We start from the raw sequence: 24,889 nt of genomic DNA on the forward strand, positions 1-24,889 counted from the left end.
CGTCTGCAATGGGATACAGACAGGGGGAGGGTCAGATCGTCTGCAATGAGATACAGACAGGGGAGGGCAGATCGTCGGTAATGGGATACAGACAGTGGGAGGGCAGAGCGTCTGCAATGGAATACAGACAGGGGGAGGGCAGGTCGTCTGCAATGGGATACAGGAGAAAGTGAGGTCGCCTTCCTGACCTGCAGTCTTCTTCTTGACCTCTCCGCCTCCATCCTACTCCGACCTATCACCCTCACCTTGACCTCTTTCCACCTATCACATTTAGCAGTCTTCTTCTTGACCTGCAGTCTTCTTCTTGACCTCTCCGCCTCCATCCTACTCCGACCTATCACCCTCACCTTGACCTCTTTCCACCTATCACATTTCCAATGCCCCTCCTCCAAGTCCCTCCTCCCTACCTTTTATCTTCTCCTGCTGAACACTCTCTGCTCATTCCTGAATAAGGGCCTGTGCCCGAAACGTCGAATCTCCTGTTCCCTGGATGCTGCCTGACCTGCTGTGCTGTTCCAGCAATAAAGTTTCAACTCTAGACAATTGCTCTTTTGGAGACCCAGCACAGCCTTGATATGTTGAATGTAACGTTTGTGATTTCAGTTTTTAGATTAAAAGGGACAGTGGTCAGTATCCACAATAAGGCTTTTCATTTGGTAAATGAAGCTTAAATCTATTTCTCCAAGTTGTCACATTGATAAAGAGAGCATTGGTTTAGAATGTCCAAACCAAGAGGGAAGTTCTGTGTTTTCGTTATATTTAATTTGGATGTGAAGTGACTTTCCATAAGTAGTGTTAGAAATGGAATTAGTGATAGCATTTTTGAAAGGGGTGGGTAAATATTTGTGAAGAAAATTAGAAAGGAAGAAATGTGTTGCTTAGCTACTAACCATTGCTGGTATGTAAGAAATAAGCTGAAGAGTATCACTGCATGTTATAAGCTGTTGTCATTTGCAAAGAAAAACCCTGCATGTTATGAATCTACAAATTTAGATCAGGAAGCATTTGAATTAAGTGTCTAATTGGTATTGCTGCAATAATAGGGTTGTAGCAGTTTTTGTGTGTTTGTGCTGAGCAGAGGAAAATAATCAGCTAAAATTCCTACCAGTCTGTATTCTGTGATCTCTGACGTGTGGTAAAATATGTGGTAATCACAGGTTTAAAAAAATGTGTGCTCATGTTAGTTATTTGAAGCTGAAAGGGGGTTCTAGTTGCGACACTTATTGGAATGTTGTTCACAGCGATAAAACTGGACATCTCAAAATGAGGAATTGCTGTTATTTAATTTGACTGTAGCACTTAATATAAATGCACATGGTATTATTTTCCACTGTCTGGTCTCCCCTGCAGTGATGAAGGTGCTGAATCTTTGCTCATTTGAGCTTTTGTCATTTCAACTGAAAAAGGGGTGGAGGAAAATAGCTCTGACTGCATAGGAAGGTGATTCCTTAGCTTTTTAAAATAAAGGTTTGTTGAGTGAGTAATATCCAATTGAGTGTGTATTAGTTTATCATTTCTGATGTTTTCAAGGAAATGGTTGACTACCGCATTACTTGAAATGTGAACTCAATAGCAATTCAAAAGCCTAATATTTCCCCCATTAAGAGACTTAAAAACGGTCATTTCTGGAAACTGCTTTATGAAAGACCATCAGCCTATTTAGTTTCAAGAGCATATTGTAAGATTGTTTAGTTAAAAGCTTGCATTCATAAATTCAAGCATTTAATGGGCTCTCCCTGTGCGAATTAATTTTATATGTTTCAATTTAGCAGCCTGAAAGCAATCTGTTTCCGAAGGTGGCATTTTAAATGTACTCTTTATAATATTAAAAGCTGTTAAAGTTGCTGTAATATTACTAATTATAGTAGAATTGAACAATTATGGCATTATTTTGTTTTAAACATCTTTGTTTTCAAATTAAAGTCCAATTTTATTTTGTGCACCAAAGCATTGTAAATTTAAATAGAGAAGCAATGAAAGTTTGGGATATCTTGAGTTTGATAATACAGTAGTTTTGTATCAAACTGGAATGACTTTTTAATTTAACCTATTTTTCTCATCAATCTATTCAGATTATGGAACACCTCTGGAGCAGGTGGAATTTGAACGTAAGCCTCTTAGTTCAGGGATAGTGACACTATCACTGTGCCATAAAAGAACTCTTGAAATGTCATTTATAGTGGGTTGTGCAGATGGGTTTCAGGAGCTGCTTGTTTTTATGGGGTATGGTTGTTGCTGACAAGGCCTTATGGCCATCCCTAATTGCCTTTTGAGCTAAGTGGTGTGTGAGGCCATTTTAGTGCCCTTGGGAATTTCTAGTCATGCTTTAATAATAACTGAACGTAGTTACCCAAAACAATTCTATTTTGTATGAACAAAATACATTTTAAATTGATTGATTGAAGTTTGCATTTAGTCTGCATTCTGATCTAGAAAAGGTGATTTATTGGAAGCATTTTTTTAATATTATTAAGAATATCTTTGTTTGTGAGGTGTCATAAATGTTGCAGGGCTGAAGAAGAACACTGTGGTCAGTGACCCTGGACGCAACCATATAGAGAAAAAGTTTGTTTGATTTATTGGTATTTACTTCAATTCCAGGACTGCAGCATTAATCCAACAATTAAGAAGGATCTGAAGTCATCTGTTCAGAAACTGTATTGCTGCCCCATTGAAGGTTGTCCAAGAGGACCGAACAGACCGTTTACCCAGTTTTCCCTTGTTAAGCAGGTAAGTGCTACTGACCTGCAATCCCAATTGTTCGTGTCGCATGATGCATGGTTCACAGTGGACAGGCAACCACTTTTAATATGGTTGTCTGATTGATCAGTTGGTGAGTAGACGTGTTTTCTCCGGGCCAATGTTTATCCTTCAAACAAAAAAAATGGTATTTCTAGTCATTATAGCCTTACTGATTCTGGGAGGAGTTGTATGTAAATTGGCTCTTTCATATCTTTCCTGCGTTGCAACAGTGACTACACTTCAAGGAATGACCTAATTGGCGTTAAGTTTGCCAGAGTTTCTTTATGCTCTTGGATGCAGTTTCAGTTGACATATGTCTCTTTTGGATATGGGTTTATGATCAGTTGAGTGCAGCAGAGGTCATAGAGATGTACAGCATGGAAACAGACCCTTCAGTCCAACTCGTCCATGCTGACCAGATATCCTAACCCAATCTAGTCCCACCTGCCAGCACCTGGCCCATATCCCTCCAAATCCTCGTTATTCATATACCCATCCAAATGCCTTTTAAATGTTGCAGTTGAACCAGCCTCCACCACTTCTTCTGGCAGCTCATTCCATACACGTACCATCCTCTGCGTGAAATAGTTGCCCCGTAGGTCTCTTTTTATATCTTTCCCCTCTCACCCCAAACCTATGTCCTCTAGTTCTGGACTCCCCCACACCAGGGAAAAGACTTTGTCTATTTATCCTATCAATGCCCCTCATAATTTTGTAAACCTCTGTAAGGTCACTCCTCAACCTCCGACACACCAGGGGAAACAGCCCCAGCCTGTTCAGCCTCTCCCTATAGCTCAAATCCTCCAACTCTGGCAACATTCTTGTAAATCTTTTCTGAACCCTTTCAATTTTCACAGCATTCTTCCGATAGGAAGGAGACCAGAATTACATGTGATATTCCAACAGTGGCCTAACCAATGTCCTATACAGCTGCAACATGACCTCCCAACTCCTGTACTCAATACTATGACCAATAAAGGAAAGCATACCAAACGTCGCCTTCACTATCCTATCTACCTGCTACTCTACTTTCAAGGAGTTATGAACCTGCACTCCAAGGTCTCTTTGTTCAGCAACACTCAGGAGGACCTTGCCATTAAGTGTATAAGTGCTGCTAAGATTTGCTTTCCCAAAATGCAGCACCTCGCATTTATCTAAATTAAACTCCATCTGCCACTTCTCAGCCCATTGGCCCATCTGATCAAGATCCCATGGTAATCTGAGGTAACCTTCTTCACTGTCCACTGCACCTCCAATTTTGGTGTCATCTGCAAACTTACTTACTATACCTCTTATGCTGACAACCAAATTATTTATATAAATGATGAAGGTTGTGGACCCAGCACTGAGCCTTGTGGCACTCCACTGGTCACAGGCCTTCAGTCTGAAATACAACCCTCCACCACCACTCTCTTCTACCTTTGAGCCAGTTCTGTATCCAAATGGCTAGTTCTCCCTGTATTCCGTGAGATCTAACCTTGCTCCCCAGTCTCCCATGCAGAACCTTGTTGAATGCCTTACTGAAGTCCATATAGATCGCATCTACTGCTCTGCCCTCTTGGTTACTTCAAACAACTCAATCAAGTTTGTGAGACATGATTTCCCACACACAAAGCCATGTTGACTATACCTAATCAGTCCTTTCTTTTCTAAATACATGTACATCCTGTCCCTCAAGATGCCCTCCAACAACTTGCCCAACACTGACTTTAGGCTCGCTGGTCTATAGTTCCCTGGCTTGTTCTTGCTACCTTTTCTTAAACAGTGGCACCACGTTAGCCAACCTCCAGTTTCCGGCACCTCATCTGTGACTATCGATGATACAGATATCTCAATAAGAGGCCAGCAATCACTTCCTTAGCTTCCCACAGAGTTCTCGGGTACATCTGATCAGGTTCTGGGGATTTATCCACTTTTATACATTTCATGACTTCCAGCACTTCCTCCTCTGTAATATGGACATTTTGCAAGTTGTCACCATCTATTTCCCCACAGTCTATATCTTCCGTATCCTTTTCCATAGTAAATACTGTTGCAAAATACTCATTTACTATATTTCCCCATTTTCTGCAGCTCCACACAAAGACCGCCCTGCTGATCTTTGAGGGGCCCTATTCTCTCGCTAGTTACACTTTTGTCCTTGTGTATTTGTAAAAACCCTTTGGATTCTCCTTAACCCTATTTGCCAAAGCTATCTCATGTCCCCTTTTTGCCCTCCGGATTTTCCTTTTAAGTATACTCCTACTGCCTTTATCCTCTTTTAAGGATTCACTCGATCTATCCTGTCTATACCTGCTATATGCATCCTTTTTCTTAACCAAACCCTCAATTTCTTTAGTCATCCAGCATTCCCTATACCTACCAGCCTTTTCTTTCACCCTGACAGGAATATACTTTCTCTGGACTCCTGTTATCTCATTTCTGAAGGCTTCCCGTTTTCCAGCCATCCCTTTATCTGTGAACATTTGCCTCCATTCAGCTTTTGAAATTTCTTGCCTAATACCGTCAAAATTAGCCTTCCTCCAATTTAGAACTTCAACTGTTAGATCTGGTCTATCCTTTTCCATCACTATTTTAAAACTACTGGAATTATGGTCGCTGGCCCCAAAGTGCTCCCCCACGGACACCTCAGTCACCTGCCCTGCCTTATTTCCCAAGAGTAGGTCAAGTTTTGCACCTTCTCTCATAGGTACATCCACATACTGAATCAGAAAACTTTCTCCTTTTTTGGTCAGAGTACAGGAGTTGGGAGGTCATGTTGCAGCTGTATAGGACATTGGTTAGGCCACTGTTGGAATATTGCATGCAATTCTGGCCTCCTTCCTATCGCCAAAAATATGTTTGAAATTTGAAAGAACTGGAGGGCATAGGTTTAGGGTGAGAGGGGAAAGATATAAAAGAGACCTACGGGGCAACATTTTCATGCAGAGGGTGGTATGTGTATGGAATGAGCTGCCAGTCCTGTCCATCCCTGAATGTTTGAGGCTTCGGTGTTTTGCATTGATCATTGATGTTTTGCCATACCTTTTTAGACCTAATTGGGAAATGATATTTTAGCTGGTGATTTCCGAACTTTCCTTTATTGACCCCTTACTCTGAGATTATGCTGTCTGGTTCCACGGGAAAAACATATCTACCCTGTTAAGTTCCCTAAGAATCTTGTATGTTTCAATAAGATTGCATCTCGTTCTTCTGAGCTCCAATGAGTACAAACCCAACCAGTGAAAGCTGTCCTCATAAAACAGTTCCTCCATAATTGTGATTAACTTAGTGAACCTTCTCTGAACTGTTTCTGTAGCCAGTATATCTCTCTTGTTCAGGATATTCGAGGTGTAATCTCAAGAGACTGGAATTTGAGGAGATCTGAGTTCTCACAGGGTTGTATGATTGTAGGAGGCTATGTTATGGAGATTGGGATTGATGAGACCGTGGAGGTACTTTTTTTTTTCAAACAAGAGTGAAACTTTTAATATTCCATTGCAGGTATAGAATTGAGCATGGGGTGCTGTCTGATTAAGATTTAGTGCATTGTAGGATGTGGCAACAGAATTTTCAAAGATGAAGTAGGGTGGAAAATCAGTCAACCAGGCATGGATTAGAATGGCCAAGTCTGGATGTAACAAAGATATGGATGAGTGCTTTACTCAGTCAAGATTACCCATTCACTTTCCATATTCTAATTTAAGATGCCTTTTGTCATTTTCTTGTTTCCTAGCACTTTATGAAAATTCATGCTGAAAAGAAACATAAATGTGACAAATGTAGTAACTCATATGGCACGGAATGGGACTTGAAACGACATGCTGAGGATTGTGGGAGGATCTTTCAGTGCACTTGTGGGTGTCCTTATGCCAGCAGACCAGCACTGCTGTCTCACATTTACAGAACTGGACATGAAATCCCTGCTGAGCACCGGTGAGTAAATGATCTACTAAACATCCTCCAGGTAGGCTGAAGTGTTCATTTAAAGGGTTTTCATGTGGCATGCCACCAGATCTGCTGTCGTGCAAATTATTCAAGCTATTGTTTTTAAATAATAGACATCACGTCAAAACCATTCTGACTATTAACAAGTCTTTAACATGGAGGAGCCTTGTCTGGTGTTTACACTGTCTTCTGAGCACCAACTCATCTAAAGTATTGACTTTTTGAGCAAGCTGTGGAGTTGAAAAGTGTTAATTGCTCGATGCCACTTGAACATACAGGTGGACTGTAGTTCCATTCAACCTATACGTGCTAATGTTGTGCTCTTACAATACTTCCAACCTCTTAAATATTTGGGAGCAGCTCAACGTAAAATGTAGAAAATATATTTCTATTTTCAGTTAACACCATACAAAGGTGGTTTCAAACTTATGTAGACAGGCAGAAGGCTGCAAGAATACAGCGAGCTAGGCAGCATTAGGAGGTGCAGAAATCGACATTTCGGGTGTAACCCTTCAGGTCCTGGTCCTGAAGAAGGGTTGCATCCAAAACGTCGACTTCTGTACCTGATGCTGTCTGGCTTGCTATCTTCTTCTGGCTTTCTGCCTGTTTACTTTGGATTCCAGCATCTGCAGTTTTGTTTTTGTTTCAAACTTGTGTAACATTGTCATTCCTCTTTACTCAGCTGGACACCCTTTCTTAAGTCAAAGTGTGGTGCTGGAAAAGCACAGCAGGTCAGGCAGCATCTGAAAAGCAGGAGAGTCAACGTTTTGGCCATAAGCTTCCTCATGAAGGGCTTATGCCTGAAACGTTGATTCTCCTGCTCTTCAGCTGCTTTTTCAAACTTTTCCAGCGCATCACTTTTCGACTCTCCAGCATCTGCTGTCCTCACTTTCACCTTTTTTAAAGAAAAAGCCTGTATGGAGAGATGATCTGCAAACCGATGCACAAAAGAGATGGCGTTACTCATGCTCACTGTAACATCTCACCCCTAAATTTACCACAATCAAGTAATAGATGAATTGTTAATGTTCTGCAAAATTTTTTAGATCCTGGAAATGTTCCTCAGGCTGGAAAGTAACCGATATGATTCCTCTATTCAAGAAAGGAGAGAGGCAGAAAACTGTAGGCAGGTTTGGGTAAATCGTCAAAATTAATTGTTTGAGGCTATTGTTGGAGACTAAAAACTGAAGATCATTAGAAGGAGTTGAGTGGTGCTGGAAAAGCACAGCAGGTCAGGCAGCATCCGAGGAGCAGGAGAATCGACGTTTTGAGCAAAAGCCCTTCATCAGATGCTGTGCTTTTCCAGCACCACTCTAATCTTCAGCATCTGCAGTCCTCACTTTTGCCTATTGGAAGGAGTTGGTATGGCTTTGTGAAAGTGAAATCATGTCTAATCAGTTTATTGGAGTTCTTTGAAGGGGTAGCATATGCTCTTGATAAAGGGAAACCTGTATTGTATTTAATTTCCAGAAGGCAATGTGCCATAGGAGTTATTGTACACAGTATGCGCTTATGGTGTAGGAGGAAGCAAATTAGCATGGATAGAGGATTGGCTGGCAGAAAACAGAATGTGTTTGGGTTTTGGTCTGATTAGCAGAATGTGAAGAATGGAGTTCCCACAGGGGTCTGTGCTGCAATGGAGGCCTTTTTTTTCTTTCAGTAACTTGGATGAGGGGATGAAAGGCAAGATAGCTAACTTTGCAGATGATACTTTGCTTTTTAAATTTGTATGTTGTGACAAGGCGCAAGGAGATTGTAGACCAATGTAGATACGTTGAGTTGGTAGGCAAACACCTGGTGAATGGAGGAAAGTGGAGGAAAATTCAAAATTGTTTTGAAAGGAATGTTTAAAAACTGGAGTATTACCTAAATGGAGAATATGTGCAAAATTCCAAGGTGCAGAGGGATTTGGGTGTTCTCCTGTATGAGTCACTAAAGGTTAACATGAAAGTACTACAACTGAGTAAGGCCCAATGGGATGCTTTCCTTTGATATTTTAAATTAACTTAAAACTAAGAATGTTATGCTTCATTTGTATAGGCTCCTTATGTAAGCATGAATGTAAATATATTGGAAGTTGTTCACAGGATGTTCACATAATCCTATAAATTGATATAGGATTAAGCAGGTTGTCTCGTGATGAAATATTGGACAAGTTGGGATTGTTTCCACTGAGGTTTAGAATGATGAGTAACGTGATTGACATATTATAACATTCTGAACAGTGTTAAGGTGGATGTGGAAAGGACCCCGCTCCACCTGTAAGACAGTGGAGGTGGAATCATTTTAATATTTTTAAGATGGAGGTAGAGACCTGTACTTTTGTCTCCAGCAGGGTGTTGTACCTGATAAGATAATGCTTAAGAGATCTCTTGTAACATAAAAACTGAGCATGGATATGGTAACATTTAAAGATCCAAGTGGATATATTACATGTAATACATCCTTGTGTAGCAAATTCACATTCCTCAAGCACAGTTTACAGGGCTAACATTAAGCTCTTACTCTACTGGAACCTGTTGCTCTCTTGTAGGGTAATGCTTTACAAGTGATTTGAAGTAATATGAAGTGTGAGATCTTAATATCCTCAAGTCACATTCTATAATGTAGTTAGGGGAGATGGAGACTTTGGTAAATGTCGCTGAACAGCAATCCAGAGTCCCAGGCTAAAGCTCTGGAGATTTTGGATCAGATGCACCATTGGCAGATAGTGAAATTTGAATTCAGTAAAAATCTGAAATTAAAATCACCAGCTTTTGATTTTAATTTCAGATTTTTACTGAATTCAAATTTCACTGGCCATATAATTGTCAGAAAATCCATATGGTTTGCTAATATTATTTGGGAAGGAAATCTGCTGTCCTTGGCCAGTCTGGCCTACATGTGAAGGAGACCCACATCATTATAGTTGACTGTTAACTGCCCTCTGAACAGTTGGGGAACGGCAATAAATGCTGTTCTAGCTAGTGACATCCAGGTCCCATAAGTTAATTAGGAACAAGTGAAATGAGCACGTTTTTATTTAAAGCTATCCTGGCATACTGACTGTGATACACAGCACAGCAGACTTCTGTTAAGCAAGAGAATCAAAGGTTATTGAGTGCAAATGGGAGTGTAGAATTCAAAACACAAACTTATTGAATAGTTGAGCAGGTTAGACAGGCTTAATAATTTACATTTGCTCCTGATTTATAAGTTCGTATGTGGTCCTCCTGCCCATTCTTCATTTCCCTACAAAATTTGATATCTCGACTACTGTGTGAAAGAAATGCACCACCGATTGAGGACGAATCTTTTTCAGGTCTTCTGGCTGGGCAGGATTTAAAGAGCTGTAGCTGAACCATAGTTCAAATCACCTTTGTCACAGTATAAAATGTGAGCACTGGATTAAAGGAGCTTCTTGATCATCTTGGGCACAAAGGCCTAATGTGTTAATGTTTCTGGATTAAAGGATAAATTTCTTTCATTAAACTTAGGTGCACATGGATGTTTTTGAATTAAGGAATTAATTCTGTTATTACTTTTCAAAAATATTCTTTTCCAATATGGCTCCTGAAAAGAGCATCTGAAAATAAAGCTGACTCCAGGAAGACTAGTTCAAGAATACTGTAGTGCAAAAAACACCTGATCTGGAAACATGTTTAATCCCTTTGGACAGCTGTATGTTTGTCAGGAGAGTTCAGGAAGAACCAAACAACTTCTGACTTTTTTTTCCCATTGGAACTATTTACTGTCAGTTGTTGTCGCACAAGTCCTACCTGGATAGGATAGTAATAGATCAAAAAAGTAAATCCTAAAGATGTTAGAGGTTCAGAAGTATTGACAAACGTAAATGACTATACTGAACAAATTTAAATTAAAGCTTAAAAAAAGTGACCTTACAACCCTGGCCTTGACCTCAGCATTGCTTTCTGCCTATGACAATATCGGTAATACAAGGTCATCATTTTATCCATTTTACATTGGAGAATCTTACTTTTTGAGAAATCTAATACAAAAACAACATCTGCATTTCAAGAAGTGGGGAATCCTGTGTTTCTCTTGTCTGCTTGTAAACCGTTTTATAATTTTGGCTGAGTCAGTTTCTAGCAGACAGTGAGGTCTGCAGATGCTGGAGATCAGAATTGGGAGTGTGTTGCTGGAAAAGCACAGGTCAGGCAGCATCCAAGGAGCAGGAGAATAAACCTTTCGGGCCGGAGCCCGAATTCCTGATTCCTGATGAAGTGCTCCGGCCTGAAACATTGATTTTTTCCTGCTTCTCAGATGCCACCTGACCTGTGCTTTTCCAGCAACACACTCTCAACTGAGTGAGTTTCTATTTCAAATGTTCTGCTCTCAAATGTAACTTGCATTTAAACGTCTGCTCCTTAGTTGCCAGCATCTCTTTCCCTACCAGTTATGAAACTGAACCAGACTATGGCCAACATTGACAGTATATTTGATTCAGAAATTAGATTTCAACCACATTTTCACCATAACTGACATCACCTACTTCAACTTGCATAAAACTTCTGACTCCATTCCCCTACTCATTTACTGCTGAACACCCCATCCCTGCTTTTTGGTAGCTCTAGTTTTGACTATCTCCTGATTAGAATCTTATTCTACTGTTTGTAAACTTGAGATCATCCAAACATTTGTCCAGATGCCATTGTGCTTCTAATCCTGTTCACCCTGCACATGCCATTCCACACTGGTTTTCAGTTGAACAGCTACTTGGTTGTAGCTAATTCTGGCAGATCTGTCTTGGTATATGCCGTGCTTGTCTGTCTTGCACCAGCTTCCTACATGCACTGTTGTTGTTCTGTAACTGCTCCATGACATCTGTTATCCAACTCCTCCTCCTCCTCCTCCTCCTCCTCCTCCTCCTCCTCCTCCTCCTCCTCCTCCTCCTCCCCCCCCCCCTCCTCCTCCCCCCCCCCCCCCCTCCGGATTCCTTGGGTTTTTTTCTTGCTACCTTCCACTTTGTCCTCCATACGAGACCTGCAGCTTTTCTGCTCCAATCAAGTGGCTGAAATACATTTTCCTCTGGATGCATTTTCTTTAAAAAAAGCATTTTTATTTTCTCTTGCAATTTTGAGTAAGTCTTCAACTGTTTTCTGGCCTATATGTGAAATTATTGGTATACTCGACTCTGATGTCTTGACATCGACACTTCAAAGGCTTGTATTTCTTGTTCTCGTTTTATTGCTCAGATTTCTGAGGGATGTAGAAAATGGATAGAATGAAGCATTTTAAGTTTCTCTTCACAAGCTTGAGTTTTCCTAACACGTTTCATCATCACAAACTTACTTCTGGCTATCTTTCTAACTCTGACATCATATCTACAATCTTTAGAAGTAAGTTGTTGTCACATGTACTCACATGAGTATAGTAAAAAGGTTACACAGTGGCTCCTTACTGTGTCACCACACATACACAAATACCTAGGTACAGATTCTTAGGAATAAATCAGAAAAATAAAGAAATAAAAAGTCCAGCATTACGGACCTCTGTGCCATCTTAGGTACAAAAGGTATCCAAGTACAAAATCTAAATAAATTAGAATAAAGAAATAAGAAAAGTTCAGAATTACAGTCCTTCCAAGCAGAGAAGATTGAGCAGACGACTCCATATCAGCTTAGTTTGAGGCTGGGACTCCACGCTGACTTCACCTGGATGTCACTGATGTGCCTGAGAACATGAGGTTAGATGTAGTTTTAAAAAAAGAGGGAAACGGGGAGAGCAAATGAGCTCTGGCTCAGGAGCCCTACTCTGCCATCTTGCATTAGGATTAGTCATCTGTAGGATCGCAGGTTGGGCTAGCATTTATTGCTCATGTGTAACAGATTTAAGGTGGAAGTGTGGCACTGCAGTCCATTGTCACCCCTTCTCCTACACCGACAACTTCTTAACTTGTTTGTGTGACACCATTCATTTCAATCTTCGCTTTATTCTAATGAGCTTCTTCTAATTATTAATTTTTTCTCTAATTTATATGCTCAATCCATATTCTAAATGTCAAGATGTTACTTGATGTACACAATGTTTGCAAATAATGCTATGTTGTTAACATACCAGAAGTTTCTTGCCTCCAATTGTTACCCCTGGAAATTCATCTTATTCTACAAATTTGTTTTGTTTGTTTGTTTTTAATTATTTTTATGTTGTGGTTTGTGATCTATGCTGACAAGTACTTGGTAAGTACTTCCACTGCTGTTTTAGTAATTTATCTTGAGATATTCTGCCATCTACTGGAATGCATTGGTCCTGATGATGATTAATTTTTAATCAAAATAGACGTGTCAAATTTGAAAAGGCTACTTTGCCATTGTAAATTGACTGAGCACCCAAGCAATACTGTCTACTGGAGTAGTCCATCAGTCATAGAGTCATAGAGATGTACAGCATGGAAACAGACCCTTCGGTCCAACTAGTCCATGCCGACCAGATATCCCAACCTAACTTAGTCCCACTAGCCAGCACATGGCCCATATCCCTCCAAACCCTTCCTGTTTGTATACCTATCCCGATGCCTTTTAAATGTTGCAATTGTACTAACCTCCACCACTTCCTCTGGCAGCTCATTCCATACATGTACCACCCTCTGCGTGAAAACGTTACCCCTTATGTCCCTTTTATCTTTCCCTTCTCACCCTAAACCTATGCCCTGTAGTTCTGGACTTCCCCACCTCAGGGGAAAGACTTTGTTTATTTTTCCTATCCATGCCCCTCATGATTTTATAAACCTCTGTATAAGCACATCTCAAATGTCACCCCTCAGCCCCTGGCGGTCCATGGTAAACTGCCCCAGCCTGTTCAGCCTCTCCCTAAGCTCAAATCCCCCAACCCTGGCAACATCCTTGTAAATCTTTTCTGAGCCCTTTCAAGTTTCACAACATCTTTCTGATAGGAAGGAGACCAGAATTGCACGCAATATTCCAACAGTGGCCTAACCAATGTCCTGTACAGTCGCAACATGACCTCCCAACTCCTGTACTCAATACTCTGACCAATAAAGGAGAGCATACCAAACTATCCCATCTACCTGTGACTCTACTTTCAAGGAGCTGCACTCCAAGGTCTCTTTGTTCAGCAACACTCCCTTGGACCTTACCATGAAGTGTATAATTCCTGCTAAGACTTGCTTTCCTAAAATGCACCACCTGGCATTAATCTAAATTAAACTCCACCTGCCACTCCTTAGCCCACTGGCCCATCTGATCAAGATCCTGTTGTAATCTGAGGTAACCTTCTTTGCTGTCCACTACACCTTTAATTTTGGTGTCATCTGCAAACTTGCTAACTATACTTGCTATGTTTTCATCCAAATCATTTTAAAAAATGATGAAAAGTAGTGGACCCAGCACCGATCCTTGTGGCACTTCACTGATCATGGGCCTCCAGTCTAAAAAAACAACCCTTTACTACCACCCTCTGTCTTCTACCTTTGCGCTAGTTCTGTATCCAAATGGCTAGTTCTCCCTGTATTCCATGAGATCTAATGTTGCGAACCAGTCTCCCATGAGGAACCTTGTCGAAAGCCTTACTGAAGTCCATATAGGTCATGTCCACCGCTCTGCCCTCATCAATCCTCAAAAATCTCAATCAAGTTTGTGACGTGATTTCCTACGCACAAAGCCATGTTGGCTACCCCTAATCAGTCCTTGCCTTCCCAAATGCATGTACATCAGGATTCCCTCGAACAACTTGCCGACCACCAATGTCATTCTCACCGGTCTATAGTTCCCTGGCTTGTCCTTACCACCTTTCTTAAATAGTGGCACCGTGTTAGCCAACCTCCAGTCTTCTGGCATCTCACCTGTGACTATCGACGATACAGATATCTCAGCAAAGGGCCCAGCAATCACTTCCCTAGCTTCTGACAGACGTTTAAGTCCTGGGATTTATCCACTTTCATGTTTCAAGACATCCAGCACTTCCTGTTCTGTAATATGGACATTTTTCAAGATGTCACCACCTATTTCTCTACATTCTATATCTTCCATGTCCTTTTCCACAGTAAACACTCTTGGATCAGTCTTGGATGTCTTTATTCCTTGAGATGCATGATGCAAAACAAAACCATTTTTACTCACTGAGCTTACTTTCTGCCCACACGGTGGTGGAAGCAGGAACAATAATTTTTGAAAGGAAATTGGATGGGCATTTGTGGGTAATTAATCTGGTTGGCTCAGGGTTGTATGAGTGGGTGGGATTGATTAAGTTGTTCTATAGAGAGTTAGTTTGAGCTTATTGGGCTGAATATCACCTCCTATGACACACTAACTCTGTGAATGGTTAAACATCTCCTTAGCTGTTGAAACTGTATGAATCTTAATTGCACTGCAGTATCCTTCACTCTGCCATAAAATTAAGATAAATTGTAGCTGCTGGTGTCTGTTCATCACTTCTGCTGTGATATATCTAAACCTTCTGGGAACAAGCGTGATACTAATTGCTTTAATCTGCAAATGTTGGCTGTGCCAATGCGTCCCCAGGTTCAGCATTTTTGGAATATGTTGCCAGCGTTCATAGAATTCTCCTGCTATGAAACATAGAGACAGGGAAAAAGTCAACTTTATAAATGACGATCATTGGACAAATTCAAGGATCCTCTGATGCAGGTTGGAGAACCAAGGCATCGAGCATATGTTCATGGAGCAGCTGCAGACCTAGTTTCAGCCATGCCGTTGTGGCCAGACACTGAATGAAAGCCAATCAGTTACTCGTTGGGAGGCAGAAAAATCATGGGCAGTCACATGCTGCCTGTATGGTTGTTCTTGGTTTCCATTTGGTCACTGGTTTCTGACTTGTTAGTTTCCTTTGCTTCTACTTGGTTTGAGGTAAATCACATTAATTGCCAAACTAGTAATTTTAATTATTCATTGCACACTCCAGGTTTTAAAAATTCAAGGGGGACCTCTAGCAGTAGTAGTGTCCCAACCTCTGAGCCAGGAAGCACAGGTTCAAGCCCCATCAACTCCAGAGTTGTAACAATATCTGTGAGCAAGTTTACTTTAGAGCTCAATCTTAAAGTACAGATTGGCTCTTGGTATTAAGCCAGTCTTCAGCTTTACTAAAGTACATTTGTTTCAGTGCTAATATGGATTTCAGTTGCACAAAGGACTGGGAAGGGAAGATGCTTAAAAAAAAGTTTTCCTGCTGCAGTATCTAGAGCATGGGATTAGTCTTGAAATAAGGATTGGTCATTTTACTATTGGGATGAGGAGTACAGCAGAGTAGATTCAAAGGGCTGCCTGGCCTACTTCTATCTATTATTTTTGTGTAACTTTCTCTTTAGATTTGTTAAACACAGCTGCAGGCCTTTAAATTCTGTTTGAAATTAATAATCATTAGGTCTCCATCTACCATGAGCTCTGAAAGGCTTGCTAATCTTAACCACATAAATGATATGGTTCTTTTCATGTGTTAATCCTCATCAGAATTATGTATTCTAATCTTATTTCATTGCTGTTCCCCTGAATTCTTCAGACATCTTGTATCTAAAATAGTGTATTGTTTGTTTGTTTTGAGTTAACCAGCATCTGACTAGAGATTAATGTAAGCAAATTAAAAATGAGTAATTTTGCACCCTTTCACAATTAGTGGAGCTCTCTGTGCTTAATGCAAAAGTACAAAAATAAATCAGACATTCTTGATTGCATCATTAGCAACACTTTATCAACATGTGAAGCTGTGGATACTGTGCCTTATCGAGGTGGAATTTAAAATTTGTGTGATTCAGCCATAGTGCACTATGAAATAGTCAATATGTCACCTTGGTCATTCTTATGACCACTTGAATGTCCTTGTGCTGGGGGTGCAATGATTGTGAAAGAGGTAAGGTTTCTATTACTGGGGTTCTAATGGCCAAATTTGTCTTATTTACCGTACAGGGATCCACCACGTAAGAAGAGAAAAAATGAGTGGCCAAATCAGAATTGCTTGAACCAGGTAGCAAAAGTGAAGCAGGAAATCCAGATAGTTCAAGATCCAACAGAGATGAACAAAAGAACCTGCATCAAAAACTCCTGCGGAGATGATTGCATTAAGCAGCCTCCTGCCAAACAAATTCAGAAGTTGTTGTTACCAAAGCCCAGGGTTGCACTTGTTAAACTTCCTGTAATGCACTTAACACATTTACCAGTTATTTTATCTTCGGGCACATCCGTGGATAATTCAGTCAAGTCCATTGTTGTTGCTGTTGACGATCAAGGATCTATTCTAAGCACAATGCATATTTTACCTCCTTCAGTGGAAACTGTGACACCGTCTATGGAAGTGAAAGGGTTAAGTTTTAAAGGTGGTCTTCCCACCTCCAAGGTGACTAGCGTCATGATGGTTGAACCAGTCAGTACTGCAGTGCAAATCAACATGGATTCAGGTTTTGTCAATAACCAAGCTTTTCCTTCACTTGGAGACATAGGCAGTAAAAACAAATTTAACTCCACAAATGTTCAGACAGAGGTATCACACCTTGCACAGAACACAGCACCAGAATCTCTAGCTACATGCTATTCTACAGAGAACACTGTGTCGGCTTGTGCACAGACTGATCTGAGTATCAGCGCTCAAGTTTTGCTACCCGTAAGTGTCCAAACGCAAACTTTTGAACCAGACATGAAAATCACTACGTCAATAAGTGCTCAGACAGATTCGTTTGGTCAGACTTGTTTTCCATTGTTTGGTGTTTCAAGGAAAACGCAAACTAGTTTGGTGAATTCTGCTCATGATGAAAGCTCTGCAGTTCAAGCACTAATTAACACAAGTAATCATGAAGACATTTTTGACCATTCTTTAGTTTCCTCATACAGTGTTTGTACACAGACTCAAACTAATTTCCCTCTGGATGCAGTAGGCATGAACCAAAAGTTATCTCATGATGATCTCTTACAGAGCTCTAAATCAGCTGTTGAATTTCACATTAACTCCACTTTACTTCAACAGAATCCTATGACTGACAATCAAACTCAGACAATTAACCTGTTTAATGACTTGGAAAATATCCTGTCAGAAAGCATAGCCAATCATTCATTAGAAAATCGTGGTCTTTTATCCGATGCCTCTGAGAGTATGACAAGCAGCCAGGCACACAGCACGGGTATTGACTTTGATATTGAATTTTTATCTGCAAGCAACATACAAACACAGACAGAAGAGAATGAATTTGGTACTTTGCAAACAGAGTCTGCTTTGGAATCTCTGGATATCGAGACTCAGACCGACTTCTTCTTTTCAGACCATCCTGCTCAAGCATACAATGGCAGGGGACAGTCCACTTATTTAGGGCTAGAAATGTTTGATACGCAGACTCAGACAGACTTCAATTTCTTGATAGATAGCAGTACGCATCTGCCTCTGGACAGTATTTTGAAACAGTCCAGTTTATCTTTAAGTGCAGAGTCCTCTGGTACCAAAACTCAGACTGATGATGTATGTTATAGAAATAATTTGAATTGTGCCTCTGAAAGCCAAGTCCAGTTAAACTGCACTGAAACACAGACTACCTTTGAAAGCCTCAGCAGTCTATTCTTCACTAGCAATGAAACACAGACCGTAATGGATGACTTTCTGTTGGCAGATACGGCATGGAACACAATGGAATCACATTTCAGCTCAGTGGAAACACAAACATGCGATGAAATCTTTTCCTTGTTTCGAAATACTGATAAAAACAGTGACTGAATTGCACAGCTATAAAGCAGCATTGATCTCTGGATTGGTGCCCTAGAAAGTGGCAACATTTCATGTTGAAGTGTGGTGTTGCATTACTGTGCATCTCTTTGGGCAGCTGTGTATGGGGCTGAGAGGAAAATGGCAGAGAAGTTTTAAACTGATCTGAAGTCTTTCTCTTTGGGTGTCTGGATACCCTTTTCTTGGGTTAAAAAGCATTAATAAGTTTAGGCTTTACAAATGCTGTTCTGTGATTCAGCATTCTCTAGTTTTTCTAATCCATGACCCTATCCAGTTTGACTTTTGCTTTCCCCCTGAGACTTTCCTTCAATGCACTACTAGTGTGTATACTCTGGAATGTTTATGAAGCCATGTCTTTCCATGTTTACAAGTGAGGAATTAGATATACCTTGCCATTTCTGATTTTCTTTTGTTAGTTTTCAGTCTCCTTTGTACCTTCCACCATGATAGTTGGCTTATTTATGGTTAGAAGATGGTTCAAGATGCAGTTATTCACACATGGCCCTCACTAGCTTACCTAGAAAGTTCTTCAGCTAAAGCCAATAACTCTGGATACATTCTTAAAGGTTTCAACACCGCCTCCTGTTTCTGTATCTCCTGTCCATTCTAAAAGTAGGTTTTCACCAATGTGATAAATGAAAATGTTCAGTGATCTTTATTTTAAATACTTGCTTTTCATGTCCCTGTGAGTTAAATGAACTCCAGCTTAAATTTTGAGGTTTGACAACCCTTTCCAAATCTGATATTGGTTATTGTCAGTATATGCACTTTGTAAACATGGTTTGTTGGACATCAGTTGGGCAGAGGAGTTCCTCTGCTAGTGGCAGTTGGTTAATCATCATGCTTCAGCCATGTTGATAGCACAAACTGCACATTGAAATTGTAACTGCATTGGTATCTGTGACTTCATTACTCATTCACATGATTAATTGAGTAGCTGAATACTTCTCACACAATACAGTGAAATCATTAAACAGTGCATCTTCATTGTGCAAGAGTGCATTTTCCCCCATTAGATTAATGGCATAATGCAGTTCATGCAACCTGTTACTTTTGCTGTAAATTGGATTACAATTATTTAATTTGACCAGATCAGTGTAAAGCTTCCATGACCTTCCAAAAACCTAATTACCCAATCCTGAAGTGACCAATTTTGGTGATTCCACTCTTATTAGTTACTGAATTTGCACATGTAACCACTTTTAAGTCTTCAGTGGCAACAAATTTTAATTATTCATGTGTGGTTTTTTTTGGGGGCATGCCCTCGGTCTTTAGAAATTGCTTTGCTGTTGCACATGACCATTCACAGTGCTGCTTGTAACCTAATCAAATTGCTGGCATGAAGAAGTTGCAAATGTTGTTGGACTACGTTTGGGCTCTCGTCTAGCTTTTAAGAATCTAAGAGCCCAAATTTATAATGTTGCCATTAGCTTGGCTAAAGCAGGCTGTAATTAATCAAGAAATGCTCCACCAGAATCCTACCTGAGTGAGGGTGCATGATCATTCATGTTTGTCTTTCACTGAATTAGTTCGTAGGCACAGCCTTGAAATTGATGTCTATACCTATTATGTGATTTTTAGCTTGATCACCTTATGACATTATCTCATAAAATCTTCCTTCCATGTAAATGACTGTGACTCAAGTAATGGAGATCCTGTATCGTTGCTAACTTTTGGATATCAAATCCAGGCTTGTAATAAGTATTATGAAAATATTCTCCTTATTGTGATGGGATCCCATCTAGACCTCATCCAAATAATATATGCTGCTGTATCCATGCTACATCACTGAATAATTTGAGACTCCTTTGGAAGGTGAGCTCTCCAGAGAAAAGTACTTTTTATTTTTTGCTTGCTACATATCGTGGCTGAATCTTTCTGCCTGTATCTCAGGAAAAATGTTTAATTTTGTTTCATTTCCTTGATTTCTACATCTTTGTATTCTAGGCTCCTAATGGCCACTTATTGTTATTGTGGAAAAATGGAGTCTAAGTCTGCTGGCAAGTTTGGAGTTCTTGTGTGACCAGAAGTCTTTCTGGAAACCAGCATCAATTCCTACACTGGGAGATAAAGTACTGAATTGTTAGTACTTGATTCGAGGGCTTTGCAGAATTGGTGATTCTAAGAAAGTAGTAAATCATTTTTTTTAATTCCATAGGACTGATTTATATTACGTACTAGGGACATGCTGAATTGGTTCTGTCAAATGAGGAGAGATGCAAATTAGTAAGCATCTTGATATCAAGATCCCATTTGCAAGTGCAAACTCCTGTTTATTGAAGCTTTGCACAAATTTACATCCATTGAGTTTTCCCATCTGAAATTTTTGCAAAGAAAATTTCAAAAATTATTTATAACAACATGATTGCAGTCTCCAGTAGTGCTTTGAAACCATGAGGCACCTGTTAAAGAAGGACAATTCCTTTTTTAAGGCTACATTTAGTGCATAACTTTATCTGTCTTCTGTCTGCCAGATGATCCAAAAATGTTAAAAAGCCCATTCACACCAAATGGCTCTGTTGGACTTGTGCTCCTGATTTCCCCGGTTAGAAGAATCATGAACACCAATCGGGGCAGTGTCTTTGATTACTCTGTTTCAACATGCATGTCTCAGTTTGGAGCAGTAGCTTATCACCTGAAACTGTTTTTAACACACTTTCATCCTTGAGATGTGGTGATAAAGCAATTTTGTATTACACAAAATACTGACTTGTTATATATCTTTATAAAGAGTTTTGGTTTCCTACATCTTGAGAGCTTCCAAGAGCTGTATTTGGATATGCATTTCATTCATTTAATATATGTAACTCCTACAGTATTAGACCAAAAGCTCAACTACATTTTCATGATATTGTCTGTATTTGTGTTCACGCTGCTATTTTTCAATGCTATGTCTAGATTTGTCTGTTAATAACTTGGTGTCAATTTATTTTTAAAATTCCAACCAAACGTTGTTTCACAAATTAGTTTGCAGTTGATGTGTTGCAATACTTTCATAATACCACTTTAATTCTTTCATGCATTGAATAGATGTGCCATTTGCTGTTGGTAGTAGTTTCAAAAATAAATAAACTGTAATATCTGTGGCTTCTGGAATGAACTGTTTAATATAGCAATGCTTAACATTGATAGCTAAACTTAGTATTTGGTGGTAAATTTATTAAGGCTAAATAATACTCCAATCAGTACGATTTTAATGCTACACCAAACTGCCTTTTTGGCAGTACTTTATTGCTCAAGTTGGTTTCATCACTAGCAGTTTGTGATTAAACTGAAACCATAGGTATTTGTCATGTTTGCATGACAAAGTTTAAAATGCTGTCCCCAGACAAACTATTTTACCCCACTCCCAGGTCAAGTGATAGCAGTGACCAATGACTGACTGACTGAAATCTTAGTGTAGCAAATAGTGTACAGATGCGTTAGCATTTTAAACTCACTTTGAAATCATTAACACTGAATTAATCTTATTTTCATACTTATGAATTATACATTCAAAAGGTTTTTCCCATTGATCAAAGTTATTATCCTTTTCATAAGCTTAGCAAATGAGCATTTCTGCACACAGTGACCATTTAGATTAATTACTGCACTGTGGGCTTACAGGACTCTAACAGAGGAGTATTCTGCCTGCTTTAACCAAAGTGTTGTAGACATAACCTGCTGTGTTAGTGGACCTTGTGCACACATTTTTAAAATGCTTTGTTTCTAAGTCAGGTAATGTGTCACATGTAGCTTGTCCTGGGTGATGTACTTCATATTTCATGCTTTCTGTACTGGTCTTTTATTGAAGTAAACTTTATTTTAGTAAAATAAGCTACATTTTTTTGTGGGTAATCTCCTTTTGCAGTTTATTACTTTTTTAAAAAAGCGTATGTGCATGCAATACATTTAATGCTGTCTACATTCTTGGGTAGAGTACATTAAGATTGCTTGCTTCAGGAAATCTGTTTGTTTGGCTGAAAATGCTAAAGTGGTTAAGTTTTTGAGGTAGAATAAGTGGCAGTGTTACTTTTATTTTTGGTCAGCTGGTGAACTATATTTCTTAACTTTCTTTCAGTTTGAGTTTCACTTCCTTGCGTGCCTTTGTGTTATGTGTCTCAGTACCTTTTTCCCGCCTTGTGTCTCAGACTAGTTGTTCTGGATTTAGTTTTCAGTTTAAAAGTAACACCACTATTTTTGGTATTCCTGGCTCAGGAAGGGCGCAAATCAACCACCGTTCACATTCCCGTTTCTTGCTCAGTCGATTTGGAATGGCCTGAGGAGTGAAGCGGGCTCAGACATTAAATACCTAAGCTGTTATAGGAGGGATAGCAACGTGGTCAAAACTTCTGGAAGTTTGCTGATATTTTTGAGTGGGAGTTGGTGTCCTTTGGAGGGCACCAGCAAAAAGCAACTTACCCTGTAGCATATGGGTTGATGAATTTTTGCTTTTGGTTACTGAGATGATTTTATAAAATTTTGAGTTGTAATTTATTTTTTGTTTCAGTAGTTTGACATTTGCATCTAAAATTGCAAGATTCATGACTTTTTTGCTGCTTCACAAAAGTTTTGTGACTAAAATATGTTTAGTGGACAAGTAGTTGCTCCATTTAACTAGATAAGTTTATTTGCATACATTTTAATGGTAACTTTATTCCTTCGGCATTACATGTTGAATTTTGTCCCATTTTACTGTGTAAATATCTGTCATTTCAATCCATGTAAACTATATTGTGCCAAAAGTGACTTTTTTCTTTGTGTTAAATATGCATTTTGTCGTGAGTGACCATTTCTTTTAAGCTGATGCTTAACTTCAGATATATTTTGTTGTACTCCACTTCACTGGAATTTTGCACATTAAGTTATTTTCCCAATATATCATGTTAGTGGATGTTTTGTGAAAAGCACATTGATGCCGGTCAAATTATGCAGCGTTATACAAAATAAAGACATATTTCTTCTCTGACATGAGTAGCATATCTTTTTTAAATGCAGACTTAAATTATAAAAATGATATTCAACCGACTACAGGGTTGCATTACTGTTGTTAGAATTCAGTTATGAAGATAATCTTTGATTTTCTAAAATGCAAATAAACAATAAAAGTAAACCTGCCCTTTTTCGGTTACATTGGACTGTAGTTTTGTGTATATGTCAAATGCTTGTGGAGGTGCTTGAGTTGGACTGGCGTGGACAAAGTTAAAGTTAAAAATCACACAACACCAGGTCATATTCCAACGGGTTTATTTGGAAGCACTAGCTTTTGAGATCTGTCTAAGTGGTTGACAACCACCTGATAAGCACGCAGCACCTCAAAAGCTAGTGCTTCCAAATAAACCTATTGGGCTATAATCTGGTGTTGTGATTTTTAACAAGGTCAAATGCAAATAATTTGAAGCACCTGAGTTTTTCCACAATGTGTTGGAAAAATTAGAATTTTTTTTATTTGAAATGGCTTTGGAAATCTAATTGCATGGATAGGCAAATATGTTTAAAGAAATGTAACTATAAATTTTCAAAATCTTTTAATTTTAGAACTGTACTTTATATTTATTCCTCAATCAACATCACAAATCAATTGGTTATTATCATATTGCTGTTTGCAGGAGCTTGCTATGTGCAAATCACCGGCCATGCTTTCTGCATTGTAACAATGACTACTCCCTTCGGGTCCATTACCTCAGCAGATTCTCTACCTCAACCCTTCCCCTTGCCTTAGGTGTAAAGAGTCTCTAGTTAAACCATCACGAGCCATATCTCTCTAACGTGACAGCAGCCATATAGTTTGGTAAAGAGTATGGCAACTTTACCTTTTTTTTATATTTGAAAAGTGATATTATCACTCAACTATTAACTGGCGGTGAGTTAGCTTTCGATGGACAGCTGTTTTGTAATGCAAACTGATTCCGATAGCGCAGGCTCAGTTCAACATGAAGGGCACACTTTCTTAACCTTGACCCTCACCTGAGACATGGTGACCTTCGGTGTCTTTCTAAGGAGAGAGCAGCCCCATAGTCCTCCAGGACAGCAGTGACTTTACCTGGGTCTCTGAGGTAATAGAAGGTAATGTTCTGGGGACAGTACCACATGGTGAAATTTGAATTCGATAAAAGTCAGGAATTAAAAGTCTAATGGTGACTATGAATTAGTTTTGATTGTCAGGGAAAACCTATGGGGGAAGGAAGCTACCATGCTAGCCTGGCTTACATATCACTCCAGATTCACAGGCATCTTGTTGATTGTCAACTGCCCTATGCGCAATGTATGATGGCCTTGACACCAATATTTCATATCACTAATTTTTAAGAAACTTCATTGCATATAAAGTGCATCAAGATGTTTGATTGTGCAAAGTATTACATGAATGCAATTCCTCCCTCCCTTCAGAGATCAGGACTTCCAATCCCTAATTTGGAACCCCAGTGTCCAGCTATGTGGAGGCTATGTGAATTAGCATTGGGGAATGCAGGGTTACAGGGATAGGTCTGGGTGGGATGGTCTTTGCAGGGTCAGTGTTGTCTCAACGGGCGGATGGCCTGTTTCCACACTAGAGATTGTTTTT

At 39.5% G+C, this 24,889-nt stretch overlaps 1 protein-coding gene across 2 annotated transcripts in view; it reads left to right on the forward strand.

The window, feature by feature from the left end:
- atmin (ATM interactor) overlaps nucleotides 1–23,292 on the forward strand; it is a 27,914-nt gene extending 4,622 nt beyond the window's left edge. Inside the window, exons 2-5 of one of the 2 annotated variants that reach the window (XR_006314079.1) lie at nucleotides 2,602–2,730; nucleotides 6,458–6,657; nucleotides 16,548–20,160; nucleotides 20,293–23,292. Coding sequence is in view for 1 of the 2 variants with exons in the window: in XM_043706584.1 (XP_043562519.1) it covers nucleotides 2,602–2,730; nucleotides 6,458–6,657; nucleotides 16,548–18,336 (2,118 nt within the window). In the remaining variant the exon portion in view is untranslated. Of the gene's footprint in view, nucleotides 1–2,601; nucleotides 2,731–6,457; nucleotides 6,658–16,547 lie in introns of both variants that reach the window. The other variant, XM_043706584.1, reaches the window with a different exon arrangement.
- Nucleotides 23,293–24,889: the final 1,597 nt, after the last annotated feature.

Source organism: Chiloscyllium plagiosum, chromosome 17 (assembly GCF_004010195.1).
Source record: "Chiloscyllium plagiosum isolate BGI_BamShark_2017 chromosome 17, ASM401019v2, whole genome shotgun sequence".
NCBI classification, from domain to species: Eukaryota; Metazoa; Chordata; class Chondrichthyes; order Orectolobiformes; family Hemiscylliidae; genus Chiloscyllium; species Chiloscyllium plagiosum.